At 38.3% G+C, this 19,178-nt stretch overlaps 1 protein-coding gene across 15 annotated transcripts in view; it reads right to left on the reverse strand.

Annotated features, from left to right (window-relative positions):
- Positions 1 to 8,285: 8,285 nt before the first annotated feature.
- Positions 8,286 to 19,178, reverse strand: part of THOC2 (THO complex subunit 2) — a 113,180-nt gene continuing 102,287 nt past the window's right edge. For 10 of the 15 annotated variants that reach the window (XM_082610688.1, XM_082610696.1, XM_082610687.1 and 7 more), the window contains 4 exons: positions 19,008 to 19,165; positions 17,019 to 17,095; positions 16,506 to 16,551; positions 8,286 to 11,285 (listed from right to left, as the gene is read on the reverse strand). In XM_082610688.1, coding sequence (XP_082466814.1) covers positions 16,524 to 16,551; positions 17,019 to 17,095; positions 19,008 to 19,165 — 263 coding nt within the window. In that variant the 3' untranslated portion in view covers positions 8,286 to 11,285; positions 16,506 to 16,523. Of the gene's footprint in view, positions 11,286 to 16,505; positions 16,552 to 16,575; positions 17,096 to 19,007; positions 19,166 to 19,178 lie in introns of those variants that run through there. The other 5 variants (XM_082610690.1, XM_082610686.1, XM_082610684.1 and 2 more) reach the window with 3 other exon arrangements.

The raw sequence follows: 19,178 nt of genomic DNA on the forward strand, positions 1-19,178 counted from the left end.
GATAGAATATATTATGTGATAAGATAGAATATTATAATATTGTAATATTATAAGCTTCATTCTACCTAAGAGGCAAACTTTAGAGATCAGTATCCACAAAAATGTAAAAAAAAAAAAAAAATCAAAGGCCAGGCACAGCTTTTAAACTAATGAGATCTAATGTTGCTGGGATCATGGAAACCAAACAATGATCACATGAGTTTTCTGATCTTTACAAACATGCTTATAAAAAGTAAGGCCATCATAAATCCCAGTTTAAGAACCTGGTCCCAAATATTCAAAAATGTTTTCCTGGACTAAACCAAAGCATCAGAGACCTGGGTGCCTGAGATATATATATATCGGTGTCATTGTAGAGATATCCTTAACTTGAATGAGTTGAGGTGTTGGCCATCAGGTAACATTCAGGGCCATTACAAGATATTGATACATCCCTTTATTTTATTTCCTGAAAAGACTGGACCACTTTTTTTTATGAGAATGCAAAGGAGAAGTTTCTTTAGGCTTCATTGCCAGAAAATGTTATTCTCCATCATGTCTGGCTTTTTATTTACGGACACTGTAATTCCTGTAACTGACCACATTACCTTCTCTGCGTGGCCTGACAGGGTTTTCAGAGCCAATTCATGACCGAAGTGTACACAACATTTGGGGGTATTGGCCTCACTTGTGGTATTAGTTTCACTCAGTAATCAAATTTTCTTGTTTACTTTTATTTTATTTATTTTTCTTTAACATTTTGAGAGTGTGGCCCATTTATTTTTTTATTTTTTTAACATCTTTATTGGAGTATAATTGCTTTACAATGGTGTGTTAGTTTCTGATTTATAACAAAGTGAATCCACTATACATATACATATATCCCCATATCTCCTCCCTCTTGCATCTCCCTCCCACCCTCCCTATGCCACCCCTCTGGTGGTCATAAAGCACCAAGGTGATATCCCTGTGCTCTGCAGCTGCTTCCCACTAGCTATCTATTTTACATTTGATAGTGTATATATGTCCATGACACTCTCTCACTTTGTCCCAGCTTACCCTTCCCCCTCGCCATGTCCTCAAGTCCATTCTCTACATCTGCATCTTTATTCCTGTCCTGCCCCGGGTTCTTCAGACGATTTTTTTTTTAGGTTCCATATATATATGTTAGCATATGGTATTTGTTTTTCTCTTTCTGACTTACTTCACTGTTTATGACAGACTCTAGGTCCATCCAACTCACTACAAATAACTCAATTTCATTTCTTTTTATGGCTGAGTAATATTCCATTGTATATATGTGCCACATCTTCTTTATCCATTCATCCGATGATGGACACTTAGGTTGCTTCCATGTCCTTGCTATTGTAAATAGAACTGCAATGAACATTGTGGTACATGACTCTTTTTGAATTATGGTTTTCTCAGGGTATATGCCCAGTAGTGGGATTGCTGGGTCATATGGTAGTACTATTTTTAGTATTTTAAGGAACCTCCATACTGTTCTCCATAGTGGCTGTATCAATTTACATTCCCACCAACACTGCAAGAGGATTCCATTTTCTCCACACCCTCTCCAGCATTTATTGTTTGTAAATTTTTTGATAATGGCCATTCTGATGGGTGTGAGGTGATACCTCATTGTAGTTTTGATTTGCATTTCTCTAATGATTAGTGATGTTGAGCATCCTTTTATGTGTTTGTTGGCAAACTGTATACCTTCTTTGGAGAAATGTCTATTTAGGTCTTCTGTCCATTTTTGGATTGGGTCGTTTGTGTTTTTGATATTGAGCTGCATGAGCTGCATGTAAATTTTGGAGATTAATCCTTTGTCAGTTGCTTCATTTGCAAATATTTTCTCCCATTCTGAGGGTCGTCTTTTCATCTTGTTTATGGTTTCCTTTGCTGTGCAAAGACTTCTAAGTTTCTTTAGGTCCTATTTGTTTATTTTTGTTTTTATTTCCATTTCTCTAGGAGGTGGGTCAAAAAGGATCTTGCTGTGATTTATGTCATAGAGTGTTCTGCCTATGTTTTCCTAGAAGAGTTTTATAGAGACTGGCCTTACATTTAGGTCTTTAATCCATTTTGAGTTTATTTTTGTGTATGGTGTTAGGGAGTGTTCTAATTTCATTCTTTTACATGTAGCTGTCCAGTTTTCCCAGCACCACTTATTGAAGAGGCTGTCTTTTCTCCATTGTTTATTCTTGCCTCCTTTATTAAAAATAAGGTGACCATATGAGCGTGGGTTTATCTCTGGGCTTTCTATCCTGTTCCATTGATCTATATTTCTGTTTTTGTGCCAGTACCATACTGTCTTGATTACTGTAGCATTGTAGTATAGTCTGAAGTCCAGGAGCCTGATTCCTCCAGCTCCGTTTTTCTTTCTCAAGATTGCTTTGGTTATTTGGGGTCTTTTGTGTTTCCATACAAATTGTGAAATTTTTTGTTCTAGTTCTGTGAAAAATGACATTGGTAGTTTGATAGGGATTGCATTGAATCTGTAGATTGCTTTGGATAGTAGAGTCATTTCATAATGTTGATTCTTCCAATCCAAGAACATGGTATATCTCTCCATCTCTTTGTATCATCTTTAATTTCTTTCATCAGTGTCTTATAATTTTCTGCAAAAAGGTTTTCTCTCTCCTTACGTAGGTTTTTTCCTACATATTTTATTCTTTTTGTTGCAGTGGTAAATGGGACTGTTTTCTTGATTTTACTTTCAGATTTTTCATCATTAGTATATAGGAATGCCAGAGATTTCTGTGCATTAATTTTGTATCCTGCTATTTTACCAAATTCATTGATTAGCTCTAGTAGTTTTCTGGTAGAGTCTTTAGGATTCTCTACGTACAGTATCATGTCATCTGCAAACAGTGACAGCTTTACTTCTTCTTTTCTGATTTGGATTCATTTTATTTCTTTTCCTTCTCTGACTGCTATAGCTAAAACTTCCAAAACTATGTTGAATACTAGTGGTGAGAGTGGAAAAACTTGTCGTGTTCCTGATGTTAGTGGAAATGGTTTCAGCTTTTCACCATTGAGAACGATGTTGCCTGTGGGTTTGTCATATATGGCCTTTATTATGTTGAGGTAGGTTCCCTCTATGCCTACTTTCAGGAGGGTTTTTATCATAAATGGGTGTTGAATTTTGTTGAAAGCTTTTTCTGCATCTATTGAGATGATCATATGGTTTTTCTCCTTCGGTTTGTTAATATGGTGTATCACATTGATTGATTTTCGTATATTGAAGAATCCTTGCATTCCTGGGATAAACCCCACTTGATCATGGTGTGTGATCCTTTTAATGTGCTGTTGGATTCTGTTTGCTAGTATTTTGTTGAGGATTTTTGCATCTATGTTCATCAGTGATATTGGCCTGCAGTTGTCTTCCTTTGTGACAACTTTTTGTGGTTTTGGTATCATGGTGATGGTGGCCTCGTAGAATGAGTTTGGGAGTGTTCCTCCCTCTGCTATATTTTGGAAGAGTTTGAACAGGATAGGCATTAGCTCTTCTCTAAATGTTTGATAGAATTCACCATCTGGTACTGGGCTTTTGTTTGTTGGAAGATTTTTAATCACAGTCTCAAATTCAGTGCTTGTGATTGGTCTGTTGATATTTTTTTTCTTCCTGGTTCAGTCTCAGTAGGTTGTACTTTTCTAAGAATTTGTCCATTTCTTCCAGGTTGTCCATTTGATTGGCATAGAGTTGCTTGTAGTAGTCTTTCATGATCCTTTGTATTTCTGCAGTGTCAGTTGTTACTTCTCCTTTTTATTTTCTAATTCTATTGATTTGAGTCTTCTCCCTTTTCTTCTTGATGAGTCTGGCTAATGGTTTATCAGTCTTGTTTATCTTCTCAAGAAAACAGCTTTTAGTTTTACTGTTCTTTGCTATTGTTTCCTTCATTCCTTTTTCATTTATTTCTGATCTGATCTTTATGATTTCTTCCCTTCTGCTAACTTTAGGGTTTTTTGTTCTTCTTTTCCTAATTGCTTTAGGTGTAAGGTTAGGTTGTTTACTTGAGATGTTTCTTGTTTCTTGAGGTAGGATTGTATTGCTATAAACTTTCCTCTTAGAACTGCTTTTGCTGCATCCCATAGATTTTTGGTTGTCGTGTTTTCATTGTCATTTGTTTCTAGGTATTTTTTGATTTCCCCTTTGATTTCTTCAGTGACCTCTTAGTTATTTAGTAGCATTTTTTTTCAGTACGCAGGCCTCTCACTGTTATGGCCTCTCCTGTTTTGGAGCACAGGCTCCGGATGCGCAGGCTCAGTGGCCATGGCTTATGGGCCTAGCCACTCCGCGGCATGTGGGATCTTCTCTGACCGGGGCACAAACCCTTGTCCCCTGCATTGGCAGGCAGACTCTCAACCACTGCACCACCAGGGAAGCCCTTTAGTAGCATATTGTTTAGCCTCCATGTGTTTGTATTTTTTACAGATTTTTTCCTGTAATTGATATCTAGTCTCATAGTGTTCTGGTCAGAAAATATACTTGATAGGATTTCAGTTTTCTTAAATTTACCAAGGCTTGATTTGTGACCCAAGATATGATCTATCCTGGAGAATGTTCCATGAGCACTTGAGAAGAATGTGAACTCTGTTGTTTTTGGATGGAATGTGCTATAAATATCAATTAAGTCCATCTTGTTTAATGTATCATTTAAAGCTTGTGTTTCCTTATTTATTTTCATTTTGGATGATCTGTCCATTGGTGAAAGTGGGGTGTTAAAGTCCCCTACTACGATTGTGTTACTGTCAATTTCCCCTTTTATGGCTTTTGTCATTACTCTGAATTCTTTTTCAAGTAGAATGCCTATTTCCTCTTCACTTGTTTTGTCTGGTGGGTTTTTACCTTGCTCCTTCATCTGCTGTGTGTTATTCTGTCTTCTCATTTTGCTTATCTTACTGTGTTTGGGGTCTCCTTTTTGCAGGCTGCAGGTTCTTTGTTCCCATTGTTTTTGGTGTCTGCCCCCAGTGGCTAAGGTTGGTTCAGTGGGTTGGTTAGGCTTCCTGGTAGAGGGGACTGGTGCCTGTGCTCTGGTGGATGAGGCTGGATCTTGTCTTTCTGGTGGGCAAGACAGCATCCGGTGGTGTGTCTTGGGGTGTCTGTGACATTATGATTTTAGGCAGCCTCTCTACTAATGGGTGGGGTTGTGTTCCTGTCTTGCTAGGTGTTTGGCATAGGGTGTCCAGCACTGTAGCTTGCTGGTCGTTGAGTGGAGCTGGGTCTTAGTGTTGAGGTGGAGATCTCTGGGAGAGCTTTTGCCATTTGATATTACATGGAGCCAGTGGTCTCTGGTGGACCAATGTCCTGAACTCGGCTCTCCCACCTCAGAGGCACAGGCCTGACACCCAGCCAGAGCACCAAGACCCTGTCAGCTACATGGCTCAGAAAAAAAGGGAGAAAAAAAGCAAGAAAGAAAGAAAGAAAGAAAGAAAGCAGGAAGAAAGAAAAGAAAGTTATTAAAATAAAAAAATTAAATTATTAAAAATTTAAAAAATAAAACATAATTTTAAAAAAAGAAAGAAAGAAGAGGGCAACCAAACCAAAAAACAAATCCACCAATGATAGCTAGCGCTAAAAACTATACTAAGAAAAAAAATACGGACAGACGAACCCTAGGACAAATGGTAAAAGCAAAGCTATACAGACAAAATCAGACAAGGAAGCATACACATAGACACTCACAAAAAGAGGAGGAAAAATATACATACCTATATATATAAAAAAAGGAAGAGAGCCACCAAATCAATAAACAAATCTACCAATGATAATAAACTCTAAATACTAATCTAAGGTAAACATAAGACCAGAAACAAATTAGATGCAGAAAGCAAACCCCAATTCCACAGTTGCTCCCAAAGTCCGCCTCCTCAATTTGGGATGATTCGTTGTCTATTCAGGTATTCCACAGATGCAGGGTGCATCGAGTTGATTGTGGAGATTAAATCCGCTGCTCCTGAGGCTGCTGGGAGAAATTTCCCTTTCTCTTCTTTGTTCGCACCGCTCCCGGGATTCAACTTTGGATTTGGACCCGCCTCTGCGTGTAGGTCGCCGGAGGGCGTCTGTTCTTTGCTCAGACAGGACAGGGTTAAAGGAGCAGCTGATTCAGGGGCTCTGGCTCACTCAGGCAGCGGGAGGGAGGGGCACAGAGTGCAGGGCGAGCCTGCGGCGTAAGAGGCCAGCGTGACGTTGCAGTAGCCTGAGGCGTGCCGTGCGTTCTCCCAGGGAAGCCATCCCTGGATCCCGGGACCCTGGCAATGGCGGGCTGCACAGTCTCCCCGGAAGGGAGGTGTGGAGAGTGACCTGTGCTCGCACACAGGTTTCTTGGTGGCGGCAGCAGCGGCCTTAGCGTCTCATTCCCGTCTCTGGGGTCCGCGCTGTTAGCCACCGCTCGCGCCCGTCTCTGGAGCTCCTTTAAGCAGCGCTCTTAATCCCCTCTCCTGGCGCACCAGGAAACAAAGAGGGAAGAAAAAGTCTCTTGCCTCTTTGGCAGGTCCAGACTTTTTCCCGGACTCCCTCCTGGCTAGCCGTGGCACACTAGCCCCTTCAGGCTGTGTTCACGCCCTCAGTCCTCTCCCTGCGCTCCAACCAAACGAAGCCCGACCCTCAGCCCCGCCCCCCCGGCGGTTGAGCAGACAAGCCTCTCGGGCTGGTGAGTGCCGGTCGGCACCGATCCTCTGTGCGGGAATCTCTCCGCTTTGCCCTCCGCCGCCCTGTTGCTGTGCTCTCCTCCGCGGCTCCGAAGCTTTCCTGCTCCGCCACCCGCAGTCTCCGCCCGCGAAGGGGCTTCTAGTGTGTGGAAACCTTTCCTCCTTCACAGCTCCCTCCCTCTGGTGCAGGTCCGGTTCCTATTCTTTTGTCTCTGTTTATTCTTTTTTCTTTTGACCTACCCAGGTACGTGGGGGAGTTTCTTGCCTTTTGGGAGGTCTGAGGTCTTCTGCCAGCGTTCAGTAGGTGTTCTCTAGGAGCTGTTCCACGTGTAGATGTATTTCTGGTGTATCTGTGGGGAGGAAGGTGATCTCTGCGTCTCACTCCTCCACCATCCTGAAGGTCTCTCCCCTCCCTCCCATGTTTGTTGTTTGCCTCCATTGACTAGAATGAACTTCCATGAGAGCAGAAAGTTTGTTTTGCTCAAGGCTGTACATCTGGTGCTGAAGAGGCACTCAAATATTTTTTGATTAAATCTTTCATAGGATTCTCTATAGCAGGTTTTTTGTAAGTAAAATTTTACTGGAACTCAGTCATGCTCATTCATTTCCATATCATCTATGGCTGCTTTCACACTATAACGCAGAGCTGAGGAGGTCTGAAAGGGTTCACGTAAGCCCACAAAGTCTCAAATATTTATTCAAAGTCTCAAATATTTACTATCTGGCTCCTTAATGAATGATTGCTGACCCCCAACAGCACTCACTTGTCCTTTATTTCTCAAGTTAAACTGCAAGTGCTCTAGGTACAGGAGTTAGGTCTTAATACTCCTGTGTATGTAAAACAGAAAATCTTTAAAATAGCTATCGAATAGATTTTCTTCTTCCAACATAAGTTATTTCTGCTCAGTTAAATTCAAAGTTAGCATTTTCCATCCTCAATGCATTTCTAGCAAGGCCAAAAGCAAAGGTTACCTGTGTTCAATAATTTGGGGGAGAGAGAGAAGAGATTCTGATGCTAAGTAGCAGCAAATTTTCACAATCATGAAATCTTTAAAATGTGAATGCAACATAACAACTGGAAAGCTATTCCCTGATATGTTTCTAACAAATGATTTTGAGGTGAACCATAGTTATTTTCTCATTGTAAAAATCATTCTAACAATGTATCATTTTTTTAATGCCAGGCACATTATGGGTACACAACAGTCATTGAATGGATCACTCTCCCATAAATAATCACTGTGCTCATCAATTTTTGCAAATTATAACTACCTGAAAAGGGGCATCAAGATTTATATCCCTTTTCCAATTCTAAAATATACTCAGAATGTCTCAATCTTTTTAAAAATTAAAGCCTTTATTGCCATTCTCTAAAAAAAAAAAATTAATTTGCATAGGTATCATTGGTTCCAAGGAACTGAAGAATAAATGAATAATTCTAGGCATCATTTCAGCCCACTGTCTACCCCAGGTACAGAGGTAAGCAAATAGGATTTTCTCATATTATTGGATAAGATGTCTGTCATTTGGAAACATTGTAGTCCATGGACTAAGACACAAATAAGAAGAGCGAGCTAGGAATCTTATCTTTGATAAGTTATTTTGAATAAGCAACAATATACACAACGATATACAATCATTTGAGAAAACTATTGTTTATTTAGAAAAAGGGTTACATGGGTAGATTAGATAAAAAAACTTTCTTTTAAAAATGTCACTGTGAAACTTTTCCAGATGAAAGTTAAGCAATACAAAGCTCCTGTAGCTGTAGAATTAAAACACAATTAACTTTCGATCCCCCCCCAGATTTTTCTTCATAATTACAAGAAAAAATGGCAAGGGACAAGGGAGTGCTGGTACCTGTTTTTTTTTTTCAAACAGGTTTTAATGTCGTACACATAGTATATAAAATGATTCCTAGGCATTGCATAAGACACTGCTCCCACTTTGATTTTTACTGATATTAAAAACAGGCCAAATAATAAAACTGAGTTTTAAATGAGGTAAATTCAAAATGGTTCAATAATTGTTTATTTTCCATTTCAAACAATAAAAAGGAAGCATTTCAAATTTTAAAAAAAACTGAGGCAATATTTAGTTAACCTAAAGTGAAATTCTGTACATATGTAACCTTATTTGCTTGTTGGAAACTGTATGCAGCACATTGTGCTAAAAATATGGAAGTTAACACTTTCAGCCATTTACTGAAAATAAACATGTAGAAACTAAGCAACAAGTTAAATACAGTAATGCACAACTCAACAATTTTAAGTTTTCGGCATGGAGCAATAGAGCAGATCACTGAATAATTTAAGGAGATGCAAATGGGCCCTCTTCATTCATAATTCTTGGCAATCTACTCAAGAAAATAAATTTCTGGTCACAGCTGAACAATTTCATTCCAATTCATCTGAAAGAAACAAAGTAATTATATTCATAGATAAGGAAGGCAGTCGGGGGTGGGGTGCAGGGAGGAAGGAGAGGGGATGGATGGAAGGGGGAAGGAGGGACAGATGAAAGGAGAAGGAAGGGACGGAGGGAGGGAAGAAGGGAGGAGAGAAGGAGGAGGAAGGAAGGAAGATTTAAGAAAATCAATGAGTTCTGTCAATAACAAAGGCTTGAATTAAGTCCCTAAATAAGGATGAAATATTTGTGTATTTCTTATTGCCTATTCTTTTGTTGTTTGTTTGTTTTGTGGTATGCGGGCCTCTCACTGTTGTGGCCTCTCCCGTTGCAGAGCATAGGCTCCGGACGTGCAAGCTCAGCAGCCATGGCTCACGGGCCCAGCCGCTCTGCGGCATGTGGGGTTTTCCCGGACCGGGGCACGAACCCGTGTCCCCTGCATCGGCAGGCAGACTCTCAACCACTGCGCCACCAGGGAAGCCCTCTTATTGCCTATTCTTAGAAACCATTAAAGATAGGCACATTATGATGAATTAAAAAAAAACAAACCACAGAACATTTTGTCTGTGAGAGAGGGAAAGGGGGAGTGGGGGGAGGGGAGGGAGGAAAAAATGAAATAGAATTCCACAGGGACAAGCAATAGCTTGTCAAAAGTAAACAGAACACATAACCGTGAAAAGGAACCAATTTTACATGATCAACAAAAAAAGAGAAAAATGACATCACATTTTTCACAAGTTCATGATTTTAATAGTTACTTATATTAAGATGCAATGTCTGCTAAATTATAAAAATTGCTTTAAAAATATATTGAATTAATTATACTCATTTCCTTTCCTTTATGTATTGACATTTTTCAAATACTGCATATTGAAATAAATTCAAAACATGATCATTACAACATGTGGCAAATCAGTTCATATCTGCCTAACATTGTTCTCATTCAAATTTTAATCTAATGCTTAACGCATTACACTTTATTGATGAAAATACTACATTCACATAATTCATAAAACCAGAGCCAGAAGGGCCTTAGAAAATAATCACACTTGCATGATATGCTGACAAATAATTTACATATCGTTTCTATACAGTATTCTGTTCACACCATGTATAATCTTGACATTACCAATTATAATTATAGATACATTAATGTTGAACTTACAGTTTTAATACTTAAAAATCATTGTTCCTGTTCATCACTGATGAATGGATAAACAAAATGTGGTACACATCCATACAATGGAATAGTATTCAGTTATAAAAAGAAATCAAGTTCTGATACATGCTACAACATGGATGAACCTTGAAAACACAATGCTAAGTGAAAGAAGCCACATATAACAAAAGGCCACATATTTCATGATTCCATTTTTATGAAATGTCCAAAACAGGCAAATCCATAGAGACAGAAAATATATTAGTTGTTGCCAGAGGCTGCAGGAAGGAGAGAATTGGGGGTGACTGCTAACAGATGCAGGGTCTCTTCTGAGGGTGATGGGAATTACTGGTGATGTTTACAACACAGGGATATACTAAAAACCACTTTTAAATGGCATATTTTATGAGAATTTCATCTCAATTTTTTTAAATACAAAAAAGTCAATGTTCCAATAAAGAGAATCACGGTATCAGCAAGATCATAAGTAGAATAAAAAATTCATATCATGAAAATGTCACAATTACTGGGCAAGGGAAATTCTGATGACACATTTAAGGGCACATTAAAGGATAAAACTGCTATTGCTGTTAAAATATGTGAAGATGATCCTTCCCAGGAACTGAAATTAAAATTTTTACAAGAAGCCAAAATCCTCAAGCAATATAATCATCCCAATATTGTCAAATTTATCAAAGTTCGCACACAAATACAGCCTATCTACATGATTAAGGAACTGGTTCCAGGAGGCGATTTCTTCTCCTTTCTGAGAAAGGATGAACTAAAACAGTTAGTGAAATTTTTATTAGATGCTGCTTCTGGATGGCAAATCTCGAGTAAACATTGTATACACAGGAACCTTGCTGCAAGAAACTGCCTGGAGGTGAAAATAATGTTCTGAAAATCAGTGACTTTGGAATGTCTCGTCAAGAGGATGGTGGTGTGTATTCATCTTCTGATTTAAAGCAGATTCCCATTAAATGGACAGCACCGGAAGCTCTTAATTATAGGAGATTTCATTCTGAGAGTGATGCATGGAGCTTTGGCATCCTCCTCTAGGAGACCTTCAGCTTAGGGGTCTGTCCATACCCTGGAATGACAAATCAGCAAGCACAAGAGCAAGTGGAAAGAAGATACTAGATGTCAGTCTCTCAGCAGTTAACCAGAACATATTTATAAAATAATGAAGTCTTGGGATTACAAACTTGAAAACCACCCCAAGTTCAGTGAACTTCAGAAAGAACTGCCATCAAGAAGAAAGTCACATAGTGATGAAACAGTACCAAATTCAGACTTCAGGACTCTATCTTCCAGCAAAGTAATATTTTCTTCTCATTAATAATAAGTTTATACCACCTTACCTGGAACATTCTTCTTATTGTTTATTAACTATTTTTTTAAATATGTGCAACTTTAACCATTGTAATAAGAAAGCACAGGTTCTAAATGCAAGAGATCCCTCAAATCTATCTTTTCACACCTAGGACTGTTGATGTTTTTCAAAGGGTTTCTACTTCAGGCTCAGTTCAGAGTTGACTGTCCTCCATCCTAGACACCTCTACTCTCTCGGTGCTATAAACTGCATTGGTAATACCATCTGTGCAGGATACACTCCAACAAAAGGTGGCTTTCCACTATGCTAAGACAAGATTACATTTGTAAACATCACTTCCTATTGGGAATTATCTGGACAACTTTTAGTAAGGTTGTCATTTCCCTCTGTTCCACCATGCCCTCCTCCTTTGTCAGGGCATCAGAAAACTATGCATGAACTGCCCTCAAAGAGTACCCTTTCAGAGTTGAGGCAGCTGATTTTAAATGATGTTACTTTATTGACAGCTGTGACAGCAAGAACGAAGTCTGAAACGTTAGGTCTGGGTGAAAGAGCAGCTAGACTGGTGATCAAAATAGAGAAGAAAGGCAAATAGAAAATCAGCCTTATTATCAGAGCTATGCCTTTATAAACACACACACACACTTTCTATTTTTATGATCAAAAAGGTCCTAAGAAATGTTTCAATAGTTCATAGACTCCTCATAAAAGAACCCTCTGGAGCTTCCCTGGTGGCACAGTGGGTGAGAGTCTGCCTGCTGATGCAGGGGACACAGGTTCGTGCCCCAGTCCGGGAAGATCCCACGTGCCGCAGAGCGGCTGGGCCCGTGAGCCATGGCCACTGAGCCTGCGCGTCCGGAGCCTGTGCTCCACAACGGGAGAGGCCACAACAGTGAGAGGCCCGCGTACCGCAAAAAAAACAAAACAAACAAACAAAAAAAACCCTCTAGATGGCAACAAAATTTGTTTAGAGAAACTATAAAATACAAGCCCAGTGAATTAATAAATTATTCCTGGTTAATCCTAGTACGTGTACACATACACACACAGGCACGCACATGCCAAGTACAAAGGTACACATGGATGAAGTTGACAGAAGAGTCCAATGACATTTACAAGGAAGAAAGAAGTTACAGGAGAAAGATATAGGGACAGCCATCCTAATTCCACTTTACTCCTTCATTTACCCTTAAACTGCTGCCTAGCAATTCTTATCATAGCAAACACACTTCCTGAGGTATTCCAAGTGGATAAAATGGAAGAGTTAAAACTAGGATCCTACTGAACTGAATCTCAGCATACCCAGGGGTGCCTCTCAAGATAAATGTGTGTGTGAGGAATATGTGTCACACTCAAGGGTAAATGTGGCATGGGGGCCTTTTGGAAGTGTTCATGCCTACGTCCAGATAAAGAACAGCACAGCACCTGAGTGAAAATTTGGTCTGCCTTAAGTGGAAGAAAGGAAATAGAAAATCCCTCCTGTTCTCTCCAACTGTTTGGTGCCTATGAATATCAGTGTACAGAACTCACTGATACTTTAAAGGATGATAATGAAGAGAAAAATAGTTTGGGTCTATCATTTCAATCTCCTAACAAGACTTTTTTTTTACACATTTAATGATTGCTACATACAGACCCAGATGAAAGCATAATAAACCTGCCCTCAAAAAATATGTTGCAGCACACAAAGCAACTTCTTAAACAGTATACTATCAAATGCTATAAATACACTGAACCTTCTTTTGGGGGCAAAAAAAGTCAGTGATGTTTCTCCTCAAGTCCAAAGAGATATATAGTTAATACTTCTATACACAGCTCTCCATGTAAAGTTAAGAGTATCTGAAACATAGCAGGTAATAAAGAAAAATACTTGATTGTTTGATTAGAAGGAAGAGATGAAGTTACTGCCTTCAACAAGACCACAATCTAAGGAGAGGGATATGTAACACATTCATTTATACATAGGAATCAGTGACTAGGACTCTATAGGCAAGCTGACACACACGTGTAAGCAATGGGAAACTACTGAGGAGGAAACTTAATTGAACACTTCCTACTCCAACACATATTATTACCAGCATCTAGGACTGTGCCTCAACATGGTAACACATTCCTAAAATAAGCAAACTTTGAGCAGTTAGGGGGTCAGTTTCCAAGTATGGACTGAAGAAGAAAGGCTCAGAACAGGAATTACAAAATTGATTGCTTACAGGGGCTAGTATAAAATGGAAACAAATGGAAGTGAGCTGGGTGGGGCCTGAATGAGGTAAACTACAAAAAAAGACCCCCTCTATTTAAGGGGAACAAGCACCTAGGCAGGTCTAGCTGACTGTTGCCATGCAGAAATCAGGACACAATGTTGCCAGATGTTCCAGTTCTTCAAAAGAAAATGAAATTTGGATCTTGTCAACTCTTCTGATTTTTAAAGGCAACCTTTTTTTTAATGTTAAATATTGTGCAAGGCCAAGAAGGTATGTCTAATAAGCCACATTCTGCCTAAGGGCTGAGAATTTGCAACCTTGGGTTTAAACGGTAATAGTTAGGTTACACGTAAGAGACCAGAGGTGAGAGATGGACCTGTAAAATATATTAGGCTTCACTGGAGTATCAGAATAGGAATGCAGCATGCTACAAATACAGATGGATAGGATAGAGTTAATTGCTAATATTCTTTGAAATCAAGAACCAAGAATCCAGAATTAAAGTGCAAGAAGACTGAGCTTCTCAAAACCTAGAAGCAAGTCTCAGTTTAGCAGTGTCTGGTTCACAAAAGGACTCTCAAAAGTTAGCTGAACTCAGTGAATTGAGGACCACACATATCAATTTACAATTGTGAAGCTAAAGAATGCTTCTAAGTGGAAATTTTTCATAGACAGGAATTTTTGAAGATTAAACCAGGGGAAACAGTTAAAGGCAAAGCAGCTAGTAGTGTTCAAGAGACTAAATCAAGGAAAGAGTAGATGAATTTGGACGAAGACATTAGCAATAACGAGTAACAGGAGATACAGAGAACAAGCAAAAAGGATTTTGCAACGAAACATTATGAAACAGGAAAAGAAGACTCTGGAAGGAATTTAATCTGGGTCACATTTATATATTGTATTTTCTTAACTCTAACATGATCATTTTAATGTTTTTGAAATCAGGGTGATACATACAAATCAATGTCATTTCTCTATCCACTTTTCTCAAAGAACAGTTCTAGAAACCAACAATGAATCTTAAAATTAATGACATCTCTGACTCATGGAAATGTGACATGTGTAGCAGTTCTCCTTTCTGTAGAATATAAAATAAAAAGGGAGCAGGGAGCAGCAGATTTGAAGTAGCCTAAAGGTAAATGGTGCCAATAAGAAATGATGAGACCTCTAAATGAAAAGGAAGAACCACATAAAGACCTGACCAACCCTAGAAGGTATCCAACAGAAGGCAGCCACAGAACAGCCAAAAAAAAAGGAAAAATCAACCGGTGCCTCACAAAGAGTCTACCCAAGAAGAGAGTAAAGAGAGATGTACAAAATCACAATGAAATTGTCGACAACGATTGGCCCACTGCTAATGAAGATATAAGAGGCAGTTTTTTTGTTTTCTTTAATAAGGGAACAAGGTGAAAGCAAGAAGTAAAAAGCAAAATGCCAAACTGAAACGAAGGTTATGGTGAAGAATAAAAAAAGAAGATTAAGAGTTTATGGTTCACTAGGGAACACAGCTAGTGGTTAGGGTGGGCGATGGCTAGAATTTAAGAACAGGTAATAATATTTCTTTTATAATCTTTCTAATTTAAAAAAATCTACTGAATTCTAAATGCTCTCTCATAACTCTCATCCACCCTCCTCTAATACTTATATAACAAGCACAAAATAACAAAACAGAAAAAGCACACTATTTGTCAAGAAGTTACCTACCTGACAACCTCAAATCCCTGCTTTGCAGCCGAAATAAATAGGACAAAATCCATACTCTAAAGCTCACACCTTTATACAAAACAGGCTCTCAGACATTTCTCACTCTTAAACAACTGTAAACAGCCTTGGCTATCTATCCAGTTTCATAGAAGATTAGAAGCAGCAAATAATATTAGGAGGAGGGTAGAGAAAGCAAGGATACTTGATATCATTAAAAAGTGACAGCTAATATGGAAACAAGAAAATTGGCTATAAAAGAATCAACGACTTCAAATACAGCCATCTCGAACCATTAAATGTAGAGGGCAAATCATCCTACACACCTCAATAATCCTAAGGCATCACACCAAACAATAACTATTCAAATGGTGATCTGAGCACTCAAAAAAGATTAAGGTTCTTAACACTCCGTCCACATACAATTTATTGAAGATGGATAAAACACTTTTAAAATCTCACATAAGGCATAACTACTTTGAAAACAAAGTTGCATATTTTAAATTCCAGAACTAAAAGCACAGACCATATTTTTGGCTTTGCAAAACATGGGCAGTGGTAGAAAGAGGCAGGAAACTTAAAACAAAAAATCTCTGGATAACGTGTCTGCATGAAAGGCAAAAAGAAGATCAGAGAACACTGAAGGGCAAGAAGACCTATGTTTGCATATTGGCTGTGTCAGCTAATATCTCTGTCACCCTCTTCAACTTAACCTCTTAGAGTCTCAGTTTCTTCACCTGTAAAATGCAGATACCACCACCACCTACAAGGTACTTTAAAAAAGTAACTAGCCAGAGAAGATGGGAATGAGTGGTGAAGAGAAAGCCAGATGTTTTTAAACACATCTTGGTGCTTTAAAAAACATAAAAAAGGCATAGCTAACAGCAAGCTTAAAATGAAAACAGCTTAAAAATAACTGGGAATCTTGTCTCGCATCTTTACCCAAAGACCTGACCATTATATTTAGGTGAAAAACTCTAGTTGTATCTTGCAAAATGGATCTAGTTTCTTCAACATTATCAGACCTCATTTTATATTTCTATCTTTAAATGAAAAGAGGTGAGAGAACACTCACCTTGATTGAAAGTCTTCATTATCTGTGCTTGTCCGAGGACTTATGAGTAGATGACAAATTAAGGGAAAACAACTTTTGGGGGGAAAAAAAGAATGCTGTCTCATCTTTTAGTATAATCCCTCAGCTTGCAGGCCTAATTGGCTCTTACCAGCCTGGTAGCCTCAAACTCTACCAGCTCTTCTCATCTGCCACATCATCTTGCCCTGCTACTTCCCATGCCCCCAGCCCAAGGGACTCTCTGTTCCCTTTCTTCCTCTCGGTGGTAGAGCCAGAGGGACTTTAAATCCCTTGGTGGCATAAAACAATCTCAGTCACCAAAGAAGCTTAAAAAACAATCAAGTCTCCCATTTCCACGTTTTGTACATCTAAGAGGGTTAACTGGAGAGACCATTTAAAAGGTAATAAGTCCTTGAGCATTTAGACCACATACTACAAGGGTACAATTCTAAATAAGACCAGTATCAAAGCTTTCCATTATACTGATTAAAAACATCAATAAGATGAAAAGGATATTGTTTCTTCTCTTCCTTTCCTCCTGAACTGTCCCGTTTCTCTTTCTTTTCTATCTTTTCTTTATCATGCCTGGACTCCTATAACGAATGGTGGAATTAGTTGGGGAAGGGAAAACCAAATATAAAAATCAGCTCAAAATCTCTTTTCATCACTCACCAGTCATAAATTTTTCTTCAAACTTATTTAATATGACACCAAAAGCACAAGCAACAAAAGAAAAAAACTGGACTTCATCAAAAGTAAAAACTTTCATGCATCAAAGAACACTATCAAGAAAGTGAAAACACAACCTACAGAACAGGAGAAAATATTTGCATATCATATATCTCATAAGTGTCTAATATCAAGACTACGTAAAGAGTTCTTACAACTGAGCAACAAAAAGACAAACAATCCAATTAAAAAATGGCCAAAGCATCTGAATAGATTTCTCCAAAGAAGATATACAAATGGCCAACAAGTACATGAAAAGATGCTCGACATCATTAGTCATTAAGAAAATACAAAATCAAAACAACAATGAGATACTACTTTACACCCACTAGGATGGCTACAATAAAAACTAAATAAATAAAAATAAAACAAAACAGAAACAGAAAATAACAAGTGTTGGCAAGGATGTAGGGAAATTGGCACCCTCATACATTGCTGGTAGAAATGTAAACTGTGCAGCCACTGTGGAAAACAGTTTGGTGGTTCCTCAAAAAGCTAAACATAGCATTACCATATAACCCAGATATTCCACTCCTGGGTATATACACAAGATCATTGAAAACAGGTATTCAAACAAATACTTCATAGCAGCACACCAATGTTCATAGCAGCACAATTCACAATAGCCAAAAGGTGGAAAACAAGACAAAAGTCCATCAAGTGACGAATGGATGAACAAGTGTGGTATATTCGTAAAATGGAATATTACTTAGCCATGAAAAGAAATGAAGTACTGATACATGTAACACCATGAAGAATCTCAAAAACATTATGCTAAGTGAAAGAATTCAGACACAAAAGGCCACATTATAATACAGTTCCACTTATATGAAATAGCCAAGGTTTTTGATAAGTCCATAGAGACAGAAAGGAGATTCGTAGTTGCCGGGGCGGGGGGCGGTAAGGGGTGATGGAGAATGACTACTTAATGAGTATGTGGTTTCCCTTTGGGGTGATGAAAATGTTCTCGAACTAGACATAGATGATGAGTGCAAACACTGCAAATATACTAAATGCCACTGAATGGTACATTTTAAAATGGTTAATTTTATGTGAATTTTACCTCAATTTAAAAAATACTTATTTAAAAGGAGCAGCCTCCCTTTTAAAACTATCACCTTATAATTTTCCAAAACTGCTTTTAAGAACTATGAATATATGGCATATATGTTGAATATATATAATGATGCTTTGTAAACACTTTACACTTTAGTAATGGCTTGCTTACTTTATGGCAGATGCATCAGATGTATTCTGAGTATCATCCATTAGTATCTAAGAGAATGCACACTATACTTAATTTTAAAATCAAATATAAGTTGTGAACACATAAGTTTATTAGGAGAAAATATTATAAAAATGTGTTTAAAAATCAGAATTAATAAAGACTATAACGGTGTGATGATCAGGGAGAATACATGCGACCATATTTTAACCTCATGAATGAAGGGAAACTAAAAGAACTGTTGTCACAGAAAAAAGAAAACACGAAAAGAAAGGCTGAAAGGCTGAAACTCAATGAAAAGAAGTAGCTGGGAGTGGAATGGAGAGGAAAGGAATTTCAGAGGTAAACTAATTCCACCCTCCCAGTAATTTGGGACTGAACTGGCTCAAGTTCTCCAAGATAACCTGCCCTCCCCCAAAGCCTCCTCTTCCTGCCCCCAAATAATTAACAAAAGACTACTTGACTACAAAAAAACCTCAGTATTTGCTAAATTTTCTAATGGGTGATTTTCTAAGAAAAAGTATATTGTTCTTTTTGTTCTTGTAATTTACCTTTTTGCCACCAGAGGAGATTTTATCCATTTTTTCAGATTTAAATGAGTCACCGCCTTTTTCTTTGCCTGACGATTTTGACTTATTTTTTTCCTTGTCTTTCTCATTTGGATAAGGAGACTCACACGGACTCTCACTTTTGTGTTTTGAAACCCCCACTAAAATTATAAA

The sequence above is a fragment of the Mesoplodon mirus genome (genome assembly GCF_964341445.2).
Source record: "Mesoplodon mirus genome assembly, chromosome: X".
Lineage (NCBI taxonomy): Eukaryota > Metazoa > Chordata > Mammalia > Artiodactyla > Ziphiidae > Mesoplodon > Mesoplodon mirus.